At 35.5% G+C, this 12766-nt stretch overlaps 1 protein-coding gene across 2 annotated transcripts in view; it reads right to left on the bottom strand.

Annotated features, from left to right (window-relative positions):
- Positions 1–12766, bottom strand: part of LOC106460291 (follistatin-like) — a 108852-nt gene that overhangs the window by 32881 nt on the left and 63205 nt on the right. For both annotated transcript variants that reach the window (XM_022386980.1, XM_022386981.1), the window contains one exon: positions 6169–6387. In XM_022386980.1, the coding sequence (XP_022242688.1) occupies positions 6169–6387 (219 nt within the window). The remainder of the gene's footprint in view (positions 1–6168; positions 6388–12766) is intronic.

The raw sequence follows: 12766 nt of genomic DNA, 5'->3' as shown, positions 1-12766 counted from the left end.
ACATTCTCCCTACCTCCCCCGTAAAGAGTTCCGCTATAACAGTTCTGAAACAATTTGAATTACAATAATAAATTTTTTTTTACCAATTGTTAAATCTGATGTTTATTGCACCGCATCTTAAAACGATAGACAAAAAAAAAAAAACAAATATTGGAAGCTTATCTAATTACAAAATTAATAAATAAATATGCGCATCTAAGTTGTCTTGAACCTACTCAAAAAGAAAATATTGCTTCTTCGTTGTTTTTTGGCGGCTGGTCAGGTCTTTAAATCTCAATTCTTGCGGCTGCCCAATGACAGATTAGGTTCATAAAGTGTAGCAGACAGGAAGGGAACACGGTACCGTGCGATCTGTCTTTGTCAGGTGATTCTTGAAGTAATGTTCAAAGAAGCTGTGATAATGACAAACCGTACATATCAAACTCACGTCGAAGTACAAAGAAAACTGGGTTATTTTAATACATTTACCGTTTCTGATCGAAACAGAGAAATTTGGGATAAAAAATTGAAAGGATCCCAATTTTATTGGGACGTCTGGCAACCCTAGGTTTCATATGTGTATCGCGTAACGTACAGTTAGTATTGCAAGTCATGTGGCATAGTAGCCAAGAAAATCAAAAAAGACGCACAAGATTAGTTACCGACTACTACTTGTAAGCTTATGGATTTAAAATTTTAGATAGGTAACAAGACTCGTACTTTCAGACTAACTTGAAAAACTGTAACAACAAAATAAAAACAATCTATAGAGATAGCATTGGGAATACTGAAGTGTTCAAGTTTGTTTGTTTATAGTTAAGCACAAAACTACACAAAGGGCTATCTGTGCTCTGCCCACTACGGGTATCGAAACCCGGTTTTTAGCGTTGTAAGTCCGCAGACATACCGCTGTGCCACTGGGGGCGTTCAAGTTTTTTTTGTAATATAATTAAGCATGATAAATAAATAAAAATATATATGTTAAGAAATTGTACACAAACAATTAAACATTAATAAAAACATTAAAAAATAAACATGTGGTCCAGTCTGTCGTTCGATTTACCATTTGTCACCGAGCTATACCAGTTTCGAGGAATTGTATTCCTTATCAGTAATAGTGGACAAGTTTGTTTGTTTTGAATTTCGCGCAAAGCTACACGAGGGCTATCTGCGCTAGCCGTCTCTAATTTAGAAGTGTAAGACTAGAGGGAATGCAGCTAGTCATCACCACCCACCGCCAACTCTTGGGCTACTCTTTTATCAACGAATAGTGGGATTGATCGTCACATTATAACGCCCCCACGGCTGAAAGGGCGAGCATGTTTGGTGAGACGGGGATTCGAACCCCCGACCCTCAGATTGCGAGTCGAGCACCCTAACCACCTGGCAATGAATAGTGGACAAGGGCAAACCGAAAGAAAAAGATAAAAAACTTCACATAGTGGTGGAATGTAAGTTACATTTATGATGTTTTGAGATATCTTTTGCTCATACTGTGAGAGTAAGGGACATCTTAAAAACAGATGCAAATCGTAAAGTAAGTTACATACTTTATTTTGAATTGTCAAAAAAAGTAGCTTTTAATTTGAGTTTAGAAAATTTTTATTTTCAAACTGGCACTCAAGCTCTCACATTGTCCAATATTAACTAGGCCTAAAGCTGGCATTAAAACTTTCACGTTGTCCAATATAAACTAGGCCTAAAGCTGGCACTGAAACTTTCACATTGTCCAATATAAACTAGGCTTTATTTTTCTAAATAATGGCATGAACGTTGTCCTGAAAATATAGATATACACGACAGAATTAAATGTAACACTTTTGGACTAGTTTGATTTTTCTGAGTACAAGATTTGGCCCAACTTCCAATGTCTTTATGACAATTAAAAAAAAATAGATACATATTATGAAACACTAAATGTGTGAATTTATAGTTGTTACAACACAAATATGTTTGATATTATGATAACTCTGCCTGACAACTTTGGCTCTGATGGCCCGGCATGGCCAGGTGGCCAGGGCGCTTAATTCGCAATCTGAGGATCGCGGGTTCGAATCCCCGTCCCACCAAACATGCTCGCCCTTTCAGCCGTGGGGGCGTTATAATGTGACGGTCAATCCCACTATTTGTTGGATAAAGAGTAGCCTAAAAGTTGGCGGTGGGTGGTGATGACTAGCTGCCTTCCCTCTAGTCTTTCACTGCTAAGTTAAGGACGACTAGTGAAGATAGCCCTCGTGTAACTTTGCGCGAAATTTACAATAAACCAAACAAGCTGGATCTGATGATTCATTAAAGTAATGAAGAAACATCAAATGGTAACGTGTGCCATGAAAACAAAACTACATACTTACGGTCATTTATTCTGAAGTTTGCAGCCAAGTCAAACTTTGGCGTATGAACAGTCTATCAACCATATTCTTCATGATCGTGGTTCGTTTTAATGAAAGCCTAATAAACTCCAAAGTATGTTTGTGATCATTGGTTGTAAAACATGGTTACCGATTATTTTGTTTATAATAGTCACTTTCAACATCAAATAATCGTTTTAGAGGTCTCGTGTATCAGTTATCAAAGTCAAATGTCCAATAGTTAGTTTGAAAACCTAGCTTGTCTTTGTATGCCCTACAAACACCCGACGAGAAACAATTCAAATATTTAAGGTTAAAATCAGAGTCATACTCAAGTAAAACCATGCGATTAGCACTTAAAATGTACGAACGTATACCGAACTTCAAAGTTGTAAACTACACAACTAGAGATCTGTAACGCCAATAAGAAGGTTAGACTTGTTCAAGTTTTGAAAAAAAATTAACAACGTATACTAAAGTTAATCACACTTCACAAAAAAATAAATATGTTTTAGGTTCTGCCTTTGAAACTACTTTCTCCATTATCGACTGAGCTCAGTCGTATGGCCATGATTGTTCTACATTGCAATTCCCATAACCTTCTGCGAAAGGATGACAAAGTCAATGTTAGGCCACACGTTCTGAGCACTTCTTTCACAGACAACTCTACTGTATGTGTGAGCATCGGCTTCCAAGACCAAATTTAAGCAGACCAAAGGCATAATAGCTTATTGAAGCTGCATGGAGGGACTCACCAGATGTATGGCTAAACTACAAATCCGGTCTGATCAAAACAGTTATTGATTTTCAACTTGTGAGTCTTCATCAACTTTAAATCCTTGTCTGTTTTATGTTAACGGTTACAGTAGATATATCCAGCTTAATTGCAATGACTCTTTGGATCGAAGAGCTTTCTTTTGTAATTATAGTCTCCAACTTTTGCAGATGAGACATTGTTCCGGATTGGATTGGGGTGTAGTTTTGGAGCCTGTTGCTATCCTAAAACTCTTTGCTGTATGAGTTTCTCTGTTTCTCTGGAGAACATTGAACTCTCTCTCTCTCTCCCTTCTTCGAAATGACGTTCCTTGTCTCTGCGTCTTTTAATAGTCTTTCTCAGAATATTTCCCTTCGAAAAGGATGTGACGCAATGTTTCAGTCATCATTATATACATACATATATATATATATATATAGAATATTTCCCTTCGAAAAGGATGTGACGCAATGTTTCAGTCACCATTATATACGTATATATATATTTATTTATTGTTCGTGATGAATTACGGACCACTCAACAGTCATCACGATAGACTTATGGCTGAAACATTACGTCACAATATGTATCAATGATTCATATGAAATGTACAGCAACTGACTTATGTTCAAACTTTTCATTAATACCTTAATGACACATGTCTGTAAAAAGGAGAAAGTAACTGTTTAACTGACTTTAAAACATAAATAGTTTAACATTACTGATTAAATTCGAAGTTAACTTCAAGTCATCATCATTTAGTAAACAAATTCCTCAACAAGTGTACAATAAAAGTGCCCTTCACGAGAGTAAACATTAAGTAACTTCAGAATGAATCCAAAGCATTAACAATTTGGAATTTCTCCTCACCATATTCATTTACTAAGGGATAAATATTATCCATTTTTTTTATGACTGCACATATTCATATAAAGAAATGAACCTGAATGGAACCTTAAGCGTACGTGAGCTAAAAGATTTGGGTTTCATATATAGTCGTCCCTAATTTGGAGTTACTGGCCAGAGGAAAAGTAGCCAGAGAGTAGCATTCACTGCCAAAAGGTCTTTGTTTTCCTCTTTGAACCGAATTACGGAATTGACTGTTACTTTTACAACGCGCCTAGAATTAAAAGTGTGGAGCGTGATCACATCTAGATCCAAGAACTTTCGATCCGAAGCCCGACACGCTAACCAGTATAAGTCAATTTGTCCCTACATTGAGTCGTATTTATATTTGGTAGACTTTAACTAGAGCTGCAGTTTCAATGTGCGGATTAAGAAACGTTCCACTAAATATGCCCCCCAGTGGCACAGCGGTATGTCTGTGGACTTACAACGCTAGAAACCGGGTTTCGATACCCGTGGTGGGCAGAGCACAGATAGCCCTTGTGTAGCTTTGTGCATAATTAAAAACAAACAAACAATCCACTAAATACTTCCATCTGGATAGAAATATCTGACTCAGTCTAAGCCAAAATGAAGTTATCTATCGTGGCTCATAGTATGTCGAGAATCGACTGAAGCAGTTTATCTTCATATACAAATTGCGTACTTCAGATGTCTTTCTCCTTTATTTAACTCGCCCCCCCCTTCAGTGACACAGCGGCATGTCTGCGGACTTACAACTCTAGAAACCGGGTTTCGATACTCGTGGTGGGCAGAGCACAGATTGCCCCATGTGTAGCTTTGTGCTTAATTGCAAACAAACTTAATTTAATATTTTGTTCCTACTAACTTGTCTCTCTTTTTTTAACGAGAGTTATCTATTTTACTTTGACATGCATCAAAGTTAGCCATAGTCAGATTTTTTATTTTCCCAATAACTGGATCTTCAACAATATGCAAACATCAGTAGATTTACGCCCTTTTGTGACTATGGTCTTATGAATATATACGTCCCCCGTCGCTCAGCTGTAAGTCCGAAAGCTTGTAGCGCTAAAAATGGGGTTTCGATACCCGTAATGCGCACAGCACAGATAGCACATAGTGTAGCTTTGCGCTTAACAACAGACGAACAAACGCACGACTATACGTTTGGGGAAATCCTTTTTATCTGTCTCTGCTGATATCTGTTTCCGTCATTACCGTATACTGTCACTAGACGGCGTTTCCGAGAATCGATTGAAACAATTAATTTTTATCTATACATCGCATATTTAAGATCTCTTTCTCCTTAATTTAATATTCTGTTCCTTACATGTAAAGGTTCTTATTACATACAAAGTGAGTATATAACTATTACATAATATGAAATAATACTAAGGTACAATAAACGTTCACGTTGCCGAAAATCATCAGGTCGTCAACATCACTAAGGGTGTTGTCAAACGTTAGGTTTGCAAGATTCATATTATATTACGTCAAGAAAAAGAACGAACATATTTGGAATGTCAAAAACGATTCCACGCTAACCTTTTTTTTTTGGTTCTGAGTTTTATGAAATGTATTAGGTTAATTCTTTTACCGGCAAAATCTGGCCACACGTGAGGCCAACGAGTGCCTTACGAATCGAATGTCAAATCTGTATTGTTTGTTTGCGGTTAGGAACTCAATAATAGTCTCATTTCTTGAGGTGCTGCACACACATAGTATTATAAATCAAACATATCTATGTATATACATATAGTCTACAAAGAAGCCTCTAACACACAATTCCTCAGCAATTCCTGTGTCCAATTGCGTTCAACGGATTTTAATTTTAATTTGTACATCGATACCTTGAAAAAAAAAAAACAACCAAGGGAGAATGTGATTATTCACTCACCTGATTGTTTTATATGGCTTAAGATTTATTCACTGTTCAGTAAGAAAGAACTTTGATTTTGTTATTGGATTTATTGATTTATTACTAAAAAGTCACTATTTTAATTAGTTTATACATCTTGCATATGTTTTTCTGGTTAGGACTCTTCTGACTCTACATTTGGAGAAATAACTTTATTTCATATAACATACAGGCAGGTTTAAAAGCAAATCAATTAAAAATACCTATCTAACAACTTTTGCCTTAAGGAAGAAAGGTCTACCTCTCAGAATCACTAGAGTTTTACATTGTTTTTCGCTTTCAACGTGAGTTACTTATTTTACCTTGACATGCGCCGAAGTAAGCCACAGCCAGATTCTTATCTTTTCGACACTGGACTTTTAACAATTTGCAAACGTGCTTATACGTGTTTCCGTCGTTACCGCATACTGCCCCTAGACGGCGTTTACGTTTGGGACATTTTGGTCTGCAGACACACTGAGGATGTCCCCGTTTTATTCTACACTTCTTCTCTTCTCCACATTTTACTCCATCGCAAGTATCTGAAAGAGGAGATCGGAATAAATAAGTGAAGGAAATATCTTAGCACTGAAAATAGGTACCTCAAAAAAATATTGCAAAAACAGACTGTTTTCTTGGCAAAAACATTTATATTAATAAACAAATCACGCTATCGTTTAGGCAATAATGATATTTCAAGAACGTGGTTTGTTTTTAAGAAGTAAATCCTAAAACATAAATAGACAACAAAGACAAAAGTGTTAAGCTTAGATTTCGGTTTTAAACGAAATGAATATAAGTCAATAATTGATTACAAGAAAATAAAACATAGGATTTTTTTTACCTGCATGATATATAGAAGGTGACCCAGAAAAACAAGCTATATAAGACACTATTAAAGGCGAATAAAATAAAAGTAACTTAAGGATCACTTTTAGGGAAAAAAATTCTATCTATCTATCTAATTGTCTGTTTGTTTATCTAGCTGTGTTTCTCTTGCTCTCTATCTGTGTTTGTCTCTGTATCTCTTTATCTGCCTGTCTGTCTATTTATGTCTGCTGTATTTTTATGTATTTATTTGTCTATCTGTCTAATAGGAAATAAGAAACACTTAAGGTTTATATTGAAAATCTTAGTTCATGTAGCGAAATAAAGCAAATGGCAGACTGACAGACAAAGAACTTACTCGCCGCTGTGCTAGTCTACAAATCTCGGGGTGACAGCTCTACAATGCTACGGAATAGGGAAATAGCGGCGCTGTTTGTCATGTACGAGCTCAGTGGACCCAGTACCCTAGTGAACAGATCAATAACAAAGACCGGCGACTAAGCCTAATATATGCTGACTTGCATGGATCTCATTTTGTAATTGAAGAAATTCCCAAAAAGAGTTTGGTGACGCACGAACATGGCCGTTTCTTATTTTAATTGCCTACATGTCTTTGAGATTTATGGCAGCGCAGATGAAGAACAGCGAGTTTGCCAGTGCGCACCTGGAGGCTACGTCTTTACTTGTTGTTTGTTTCAAGTTGTAACAACACGTGGACTGCTGACCAATAAAGAAGAATGGCGATTCAGACATACGCTTCTTTCAGAATGATTTTCCACAAAGTTGAAAAATGCTTCACATAAAGGAAATTCAAAGCGTTCATTTGTCTAGTTCCAAATTGAACGTTAAACCATGTGAAAAAGTTTTGTTAGTACAAGGGCTTTCGCTTCCTTTAAATTCGAACTAGATGTTCAACAATCAAGAAAATAAAAGTTGATTTTAAATTGCAAATTCTCTTTGTATTTATGGAGACGTAAATTTATCAAGCGTTGTATATCTGCAGGAACGTGAACCGTTGTAAATTACACATAGCTCCAGATAACACGCATGGTATAGGGCATTGCTTTATGTGTTTAAAAACACACCTTTATTCATTATTATTCACTCTGAATATCGGTTCTACTAATCGGAACCATATATTCAGTGAATAGCGCCATAAAAAATGAGGTCAAAATACGTTGTTTCTGCTTCGTTTTGTATTTCAGAATTTCGCGCAATGCTACAAAAAAGACTATTTGAACATAGCTGTCCGTCATTTTGAATCGCTAAACTAGAAGAGAGGCAGTTAGTCAACAACTCCCACCGGTCACTCTTAAGCAACTCTTGTCTGACCAACTAATATGATTTGGTTGTCATTGTTATAGTGCACCCACGGCCCCAAAATGCGGAGCGTTTTTCTGCCGCAACGAAACGTAAGCCACGAACCTTTTGGATTCACTGTCCGGGGATGCTAGATACTGGGCCAAACTCAGTAGATATTGTTTCAGCATATTGTTATCATTGGATTGAAAAATAATTCCAACACGGAAGGTTCAGGGAAGAAACATCTATTACAATAAATTACTTTTATCGGTCCAGCAAAGAAAGCCTGGGGCAGAGATAGTATTTTAAGTAAGAAATCTTCAGAGCGCTGTAGATTCCTCCAGCGTGTTCTCGTTGTCCTTCGGTGGCTCAGCGGTAAGTCTATGGGCTCATAACAATAACAATAAAAATCGGGTTTCGATACCTTAGGTGGGTAGACCACAGATATCCCAATGGGATTAACAACAAAGAAAATGTTCTCGTCAGTTGAAAACAATATTATCCAGAAAACAAAAATATAATTAAAGCCGAGACAGAAGACATCGGTCGTTAGCACGGGCTTGAATGTAGTTCCAGCAGAGCAAGTTGGGTCAAAATAAGATGTGTAAGTCCTCTGTCCTCGTCATCAGGACAACAACTCTACAATTAGGTTCCAAAGAATAATTTATAGTATAAAATAATTTTCGTTATTATATTGCAAATAATAAGCAGAAAAAGAAACTCGAGGTAAAAACCAGTAGTTTAATAAAATGTTATTATTGGTCTGAGAAATTACTTGGTTGCTAACAACTGAGACTAAAAAGTATAAATTCAAACGAGATTTTTATCCGTAGTATTAAAAAAAATTATGATTGAATTTTTCTACCACTCTAGGAAAAGTCTGGGATAATTCAAACTGTTCCTGTAAAGAAAGCCCACGAAAGACAAACTGGAGTACAAGATTGACTTTATACCTACTTAGTCTAAAGACGACTTTCAAAGAAACCGCAGAAAAATAAATTACTTTACCAGTATTAAGAATAATATCGACCCCCGAAAATTCCAAGTAATTGTTTGATTTTTTAATGGTAAACACAATGGGTAATCCTTTTTAATTTTTGTGGTTTTTCTTCTTGAACTTACAAAGATATTCGCTCTGATGGGAATATTACAAACATATTAAAAGTACAAAGATGACATTTAATTTAAACTAACTGGAATATCTCCCAGATACTAAACACTAATTATTCTAAGAGTTTTGTTCAATTAAAAAAAATGCGTAGAAATATGAAACTCTTTGATCTACTGTAAAATACACCCAACATACGTACATAAGTATCGTAATGATCAAAATAGCAGCGTAATGGATAACAAACGTGTCTTCTATTTACCAAGCTAAAAGTATCTAAAATACCATTAATAATGATTCACTACTTCATATACCTTAACGGCGATTATCTTTGAAAGAAATTACCCTATGAATATCAAAGTGTATGTTCTTATGGTACTTAAAAGTGGGGAGTCGGTAGTTTAGCATAATGGGGACTTCCGGAGTTTTGTAAAATAAACTTCTATGTTAGTTTATTATAAGGTATGGTTGAAATATCAGGTCAACATTTAGTGTGTTATGGCCATTCTGTCTCATAGTCCTCTACAACCCACGTACTACACGGATAGCAATACGTGTCTTCCAAATCGGCGTTCTTAAAAATAATAAAAGTAAATTTCTAATTTAATCATATGCAAAGCTTTGATTTTAATGTTATAAGTTCGTCAACTTACCGCTGTCCTCGGGGGACACCGAGGTATCTATGTATTATGTGAAGATTAGTTATATGGAACAGAACAGAAAATTAGTTTTACTTAACTGAAAGGAACAGTCCATAAATATCCTCCTATAGTTTCTAAAACTACATGTTTAACGCTTTACCCAATTTGCTATATTACGCTGTATATGTGCAATATATATATATATATATATAGTGCATATATTTTTAGTTGAGTGGTTTTCCGCTTGAGATGTTTTAAGTTGAATTTCAACATCGGACTCAAGATGGCTTATGAATATACCACTTATTTCCAACAATACCCGGCAAGCCCATTTCTCAGGCCAAGTCCCATTTGCCTTACACGGAACGTGGCGCGATGTCGACAGCTAAAGAAAGTACATAGCAATTTTAAAGAAATATGTTAGCATAGATCTTCGGTACTAAAGGACGTGGGGACTAAACCAGGGTGGTACGTGTAGTGTATGCTTAATTTTGCCCCCTCGGAATAATGCCGCATTAAATACAAATACCAAATAATATCCCAACATCGAAACCATAGTAACTCGCCATGTGAAAACTACATAATTACGTGAGAAAATATACCCGTTTCAAGCATCTTCAGCTTTGGGTTATACCGTGACTTAACGATTGAGAAACTAAGTAAAATATGGAAAAGCCTTTAAACACATATAGGATTCTTTGGTAACCGGCTACGACTACGCAGTTCACATGATGGACATCATTCTACCATTATAGATATAATTAAATCACTTCGCGCCGAAATTCTACTCTGATTTTGCTCTTTAACAATTATGGTTGGAATACATAACTTCAGAACTGACGTGGTAACGTTAACAGACCGTCTCTCTCTCTCTCTCTCCAGTTCTCATTTACCACTATAAAAACTCTAGTGTTCTCTAGCAATTCATTCGGAATAGCCACCATTACGATTTCTCAAAAGACCAGTAAATAAAAACTGATTTTGTTTTTAGAGACATTTGGCTTTTAAGACTTGATAAAACATAATAACGGGCTGAACAAAGACACTGTGAGGCACTGTTTGGAATAAAGTGTAGCTTTGCTGGTGATTCCCACATCTCATTGCACACTTACATCCTAAATCATCGATTATATCTGAAAACAAATGTAACCCAAAATGTTTTGCATTTTTGTGTACAGTTATGTTATTATTTTAAATTAAATTAAATTAATTATTATTAAATTTAATATCGTGACCAATTTTACAGTGGAAATGTTTTTTAAGCAATTAAAACTGGGATGTTTCAGTTATTAGGAGTGAGCCATCTTCAGGCAGTATATTATTAACAACATTTACAAGTTCAAGTGAAACTATTACAAGAAAAATCGCAGAAGTTCTACTGATCAAAGAATCAAATCCTTCTTCAGACAAATATCCCTGATCTTCTCTTCATCTCCATTATGTATAAACCACAAAATTCCACACTAGGATTTTTATTTTTGTCTGTTTTGTATTTATATATTTTTGTTAAAATAATTATTGCCACCTATGTAAATATAAACACCGAAATCACGCTCTTATGGACTGATACGACGCAGTTTTAATTGCTTAAAAAAAAAAATCATTCCCACTGTAAAGCTGATCATGATAAACACTCACCCGGTGGATCAGTTGTAAGTTTATGGACTTACAACGCTAAAATCCGGGGATCGATTCCCCTTGGTAGACAGAGCTCAATTATTCCATTGTGTAGCTATGTATTAAAAGTCAACAATAACATCATGTTAGTTTTATTACCCAATAAGTGGGCTCAGATCATTGAGTCTGAAAACATTTAATTCAAAATGTTATAAGCATACATAATAATAATAAAAAACAACCTTTGTTAGCTTGTTTTTGTTATTTAAGTCTCATTTATTTACAAGAAAATTTAATCACGCGAAATGTAAAACAAAACATTTTTTTTTGTTTACGTTCAATGCAACTACTTCAGAGTTGTCCCCCCAAGTGGATCAGACGTAGGTCTTCGCAATTACAACTCTAATGTCCAAGGTTTGATTCCCCTCGGTAGACAGATCTCAAATATCCCATTTTGTAGTTTTCCTCTAAAAAGCCAACACCAACTTCAGAAATATAAAGAATTCAAATTTAGTTTCCGCTAGTTTCTTCTAGTTACAATTTTAAAGTGCATTTATTTTAGATAACAGTTTAAAAAATCCAATAAAATAGGCTGAGTGAACATGATGCGTCTTTAAAGGTTTAACATTAGAAGGACCGAGTGAGTCCATACGGACTTTGTCGGTTTATGAACTCTTTTTTTTTTAACCTATTTGGGAACTAAATTAATTGCGAGTTCATGGCTTTGTTGGTTACGGGATGATTAATAACACACGAGTCACACAAAAAGTAAAAAAAAAAAGACCAATATTGTAATTAATTCCCATTAATTACATAGAGTGGTTTCGCCCAGTTCTTTTTTTTTGTCAATTAGCCGGTATTTTTTGTTTTGTTCTTCTTACACTGAGTACTGCAGTATTAAAGTATTCAATCTGATACGATATGTGAATCTCCACCAGTAGTTAACGGTATAAAAACAAACCCTGATGTTAAGATCGGGTTACTTCGGTTCTGTGAATTTACAAGTCTAGCTTGTAGAATAAACCAACGACGTTTCGATGAATTAAGGAACATAGCAGAAGTTCTGGAGTTTCGGGATTGTTACCTTGTTTATCGCTCATAACTTCTTTTATTCTGTTACAGTAAAAATGTGTGTGTGGGGGGGGGGGGGATGTGACAAATTCTGTAGCCTATGATGAATTAGATCAAAGATTTTCATTTAAATTATATATTGAGTTACTTTTCCAAACTGTTAATATTTTTTTTCAGTTTTGTTCATTCTCGTTTGTTTGAAGTTAAACACAAACCTACACAATCGGCTATCGAAACCCGGTTTCTAGCGTTGTAAGTCTGCAGACATACTGCTGGGTCACTGGAGGGGGGGGGCAAGAAATTAATTTGTTTGTTTGTGTAAAGTTAAGTACAAAGCTACACAATGCGCTATCT

Source organism: Limulus polyphemus, unplaced genomic scaffold, assembly GCF_000517525.1.
Source record: "Limulus polyphemus unplaced genomic scaffold, Limulus_polyphemus-2.1.2 Scaffold744, whole genome shotgun sequence".
NCBI classification, from domain to species: domain Eukaryota; kingdom Metazoa; phylum Arthropoda; class Merostomata; order Xiphosura; family Limulidae; genus Limulus; species Limulus polyphemus.
Note: the sequence above shows the minus strand (reverse complement) of the source record. Positions and strands in the feature narration are given on the sequence as shown.